Source organism: Papaver somniferum, chromosome 6, assembly GCF_003573695.1.
Source record: "Papaver somniferum cultivar HN1 chromosome 6, ASM357369v1, whole genome shotgun sequence".
Taxonomy (NCBI): Eukaryota; Viridiplantae; Streptophyta; class Magnoliopsida; order Ranunculales; family Papaveraceae; genus Papaver; species Papaver somniferum.
In genome coordinates, this window is record NC_039363.1 from 114033768 (window position 1) to 114037800 (window position 4033).

The window sequence follows — 4033 nt, forward strand, 5'->3', positions numbered from 1 at the left end:
TCTGATTCGTGGGGGAGGTGATGGGAAGAGATGAAAGACAAGAAGAAAAAGGAATCAGGTGGAGATAGATGAGTGGTTTCCTCCGGTTTAAAAAGAAAAAAAAAAAAGAAAATTAAAAAAAAAAAAAAAACCGAGAAATGAGGTGGTTTTATGAGAAAAAAGTGAAGTGATGTAGATGAATAACTGCGGCCTGAATGTGCACCCCGATTTTAGAGGGGTGCACACATTTGGACTCGAGGATCCTCACTCTATATATATTTTTTACTATTTACAGTTGTCTTTATGATTTGGTTTTACCAAACACCTGCTGAATCCATTACGGACTGGGCTGTTGGACTTAGGTGCCAGTGGCCCAAATTTTACCTGAGGCTGAAACAACAAAAGGATCGGTACTGGTGCCAATATTAAGGAAAAGCTGGATCGCGTCCTTGGTCATTATTTTTTCCCCTCGTTTCTCCTCTGAAATTCCACTAGCGAGAAGAGATTTCGTCAAAATTTGGTATATTTGATTACTTCAGTGACACTCTAAATCTTCAACGATGGTGCTCGAGGTCAGTAATCTTCTTGCCCACCGTCTACTCATGAATTTTGATTAGATTTCTATACCTGTGTGTGTTCTTTTTACAAATTAGGGTTTGGTTTGATCTATTTTTTTTTTAATTAATCAGGCGACGATGATATGTATCGACAATTCTGAATGGACAAGAAACGGTGATTACTCACCAACTAGATTTCAAGCTCAAGCTGATGCTGTGAATCTCATCTGCGGTGCTAAAACACAGGTCATCTTGATATAACCCTTTCTTGAAATTTGGCTGAATATTTGATATTTTTTAGGGTTTAATTCAAATTGATAAGTTATTTATGGGTTTTTATGAAATTTATTAGTTTGGGAAATTGAACTTGGGGTATTTTTAACTTTGTTATCTGAAGTTGGCAAATTTATGGTTGCTGTGCAGTCTAATCCTGAGAATACAGTTGGAATTCTAACAATGGCTGGTAAAGGTGTTCGTGTATTGGTTACTCCTACCAGTGATCTTGGAAAGATATTGGCTTGCATGCATGGTAATTTCTCTATCGTCTTTTCCAAAGTTCCTGTTATTGTATTTTAGATATTTTATGTAGTGGTGTTCTTTTTGGTATGGTCTGAGCACACGTCTCAAATTTTATCTTGGGCAAACCTTCTGGGTTGGAAATTTACAGTTAGAATTTGAATTGTTTGCATTTATAGGGTTAGAAGTAGGTGGAGAGATGAACTTGGCTGCTGGGATCCAGGTAGCTCAATTGGCTCTTAAACATCGACAAAATAAAAAGCAGCAACAGAGAATTATAGTTTTTGCTGGAAGGTAACCTGTGTTACATCCCTATTGGTATTGCAGTCTCACAAACTCTCCTAGTTATACTTACAGTGTCTATTTTTATTATGTGCTCCAGTCCAGTGAAATATGATAAGAAGGTATTGGAAACAATTGGAAAGAAGCTGAAAAAGAACAGTGTTGCCCTTGACATTGTTGATTTTGGTGAAGAAGGCGATGAGAAGCCAGAGAAGCTTGAAGCTCTCCTTGCTTCTGTAAACAATAGCGACAGTAGTCACATTGTCCATGTTCCTGCTGGTCCTAATGCTCTCTCTGATGTTCTCATCAGGTAACTCTCATAATTTCTTATGCAGATTTCTGCTTCTTATTCTGCTTCATTTAAGCTGACATTTTGTTTTTGGGTTGCAGCACACCCATATTCACTGGGGATGGGGAAGGAGGTGGAAGTGGTTTTGCAGCTGCAGCAGCAGCGGCATCTGGAGGTGGTGGTTATGATTTTGGAGTGGATCCAAACTTAGATCCTGAGCTTGCTCTTGCCCTTAGAGTTTCCATGGAAGAAGAGAGAGCAAGACAAGAAGCTGCTGCCAAGAAGACAGCAGATGAAGCTGCTAAACAAGGTGGGGAGTCTTCAAATTCACAAGATGCAACAATGTCTGAAAATGTGGCTGCTGATGACGTTAAAGGAAATGATCAAATGGTTAGTCTTCTGTTTTAACTTCAAGATCTATCACACAATGAAAATTAAATGACTATATGGGCTTAAAACACGTGAATTGAATGTTTGTATGATTAAAATATTCGCTGTAGCCTTGGGTTTAATAGGTGCTGTTAGTGTCTAACTCAGTTTTGTTAACAGGATGAGGAAACTGCTTTGCTTCAGCAAGCCCTGTCAATGTCCATGGGTGATCCAGCGTCAAGTCATTCTGGTAAATCCACAGGTGACGTAGATATGATGGACGCAAGTACAGACGATCAGGAGCTGGCCATGGGTGAGTATGCTATACCTTTTGTTAAACCATCGATATAGATTTTTCCCGTGCATTGCTTGGAAATTTGGCTGATAAGGGATAGATGACTTGGTATTCATTGGTCGGGATCTTAGTAGATAAGGGTTCAGGTTGTGCTTTTCTGCTTGGCTAATTGTTGTGCTTTTACTGATTCATGCAGCCCTTCAGATGTCTGTGGAGGAAAGTGCAAAAGACACTGAAATGAACAAGGTGCTGGGTGATCAGTCATTTATGTCATCCATCCTTGCTTCTGTATGTATCTCATTCTGCAGTTACCAAGTTTTGCTGAATTAGTTCTTTCTGCATTATATAATGGATAATGGATATGTGTCTCCTGTTACAGCTTCCAGGAGTTGATCCAAATGATCCTTCAGTGAAAGATTTGCTTGCATCTTTGCAAGGCCAAGGAGAGGTTAGTAAGAACTAAGAAAGTTAATATTATATTCAGTATTTGGTTACATCTTGTTTTTCGTTTCTCTTAGATATGATTGTTCCAGATTCTTGTTGTTTCTTGGTTTTGATGTGTTGTTTGAAAGAAAATTCCTCGTACGCTTTTCCTGTAGTAGTGTGCTTTATCCAGCAGTCCCATACTCTTTTTGGCCTGTCAAAACCAAATTGTGATTGTAGACATGATGGTATCTCAGTCTTAATAAAGTTTTAGAAACTGAACACATTAAAAAAAAATTACAGGTCACTGAATTCGTTATCTAGAAACGGTGGTGCTACAAATGTCAAATGCTGAACCTATAGGAGCTCTTTTGGATAAGACAAAACAGTGGTCTGAACTTTGACGTAGTGAGAAATCATAAGTGTAGAAAAGATATAGCAGGTGTAGGAGGGGTAAGAAGGTTTTGAAGGTGTATTTTAATATTAGAGGCAGCTGCAACCTGCGTACTTGAGTTGATCTTTAGACAATGATCACGGTGTCATTGTGTTTCATATTTTGTTTGGTAACTTTATGCACGTTCATCTTTAAATATGATTTAGGAAAATTGTTCATAGGCAAACAGCTACTGACACGATATAAGTTAGCCTAGTCATCCATCTAATAATGTTAATGCCATGCAACCACTTGAACGTTCTTATATAACTGAAAGCAAGTGTTAAGAGTTGGTAGAAGGTTTTTCATATGAAACTAGGGTCTAAGGAGTCAATTATTCAGATATGAATACTATCCAATAAGTTTCCCATAGTTATTTGTTGACCCTCAGCTTGGCACGAAAACTTATCTCAGTGGTGTTTCACTTGAAACTTGTGTCATTTATAAGCCATTATGTTACTATGTGAATATACTCTTACTAGGATGTTTGTGATGATTTTTCTATTGAAAACTACCATCCACAGAAGAAGGATGAAGACCAGTCAAAAGAGGAGGAGAAGAAGTGATGCTGCCATAATCACCAAGGTTGATCCTTTTCAAGTTCCTCAATACTTGGCATGAAATAGTATTATGTGTCTAGATCAGTTAAATGGCCAGAGTAGGGCTCTGTATTTCCAAGGACTCCAATCAAGCACCAGTATTGTTCTTTTTAAAGGTCCAAACATTCAGTTGTGTCTTGTGAGAGGTTAATGATTGTATTCTTCACAGACCATATTCTTGTAACCACTGCGTCGTTTCTTATCAACTGATATTTAAGTTTAAGTTTCCAGAATTGCTGTTCGATGGTGCCTCGTATTTGCAATTCAAGTGGACTTCACAGTTTTTATTTA

The 4033-nt window shown here is 38.0% G+C and overlaps 1 protein-coding gene across 1 annotated transcript; it reads left to right on the forward strand.

Moving 5' to 3' along the window:
- The first annotated feature begins 412 nt into the window (after positions 1–412).
- Positions 413–4033, forward strand: LOC113288921 (26S proteasome non-ATPase regulatory subunit 4 homolog). The gene is made up of 10 exons (XM_026538074.1): positions 413–551; positions 669–782; positions 960–1065; positions 1232–1346; positions 1435–1644; positions 1725–2013; positions 2173–2305; positions 2484–2575; positions 2667–2735; positions 3668–4033. The coding sequence occupies exons 1-10, from the start codon at positions 540–542 to the stop codon at positions 3707–3709; spliced, it is 1182 nt and encodes a 393-aa protein (XP_026393859.1). The 5' UTR covers positions 413–539; the 3' UTR covers positions 3710–4033.

What these genes read in the sequence shown, in the direction of transcription:
- LOC113288921 (XM_026538074.1), top strand. An exon ending in GATATTGGCTTGCATGCATG is followed by an intron (nt 1,066 to 1,231) that starts GTAATTTCTCTA and finishes TTGCATTTATAG; the next exon opens with GGTTAGAAGTAGGTGGAGAG. An exon ending in TTAAAGGAAATGATCAAATG is followed by an intron (nt 2,014 to 2,172) that starts GTTAGTCTTCTG and finishes TTTTGTTAACAG; the next exon opens with GATGAGGAAACTGCTTTGCT.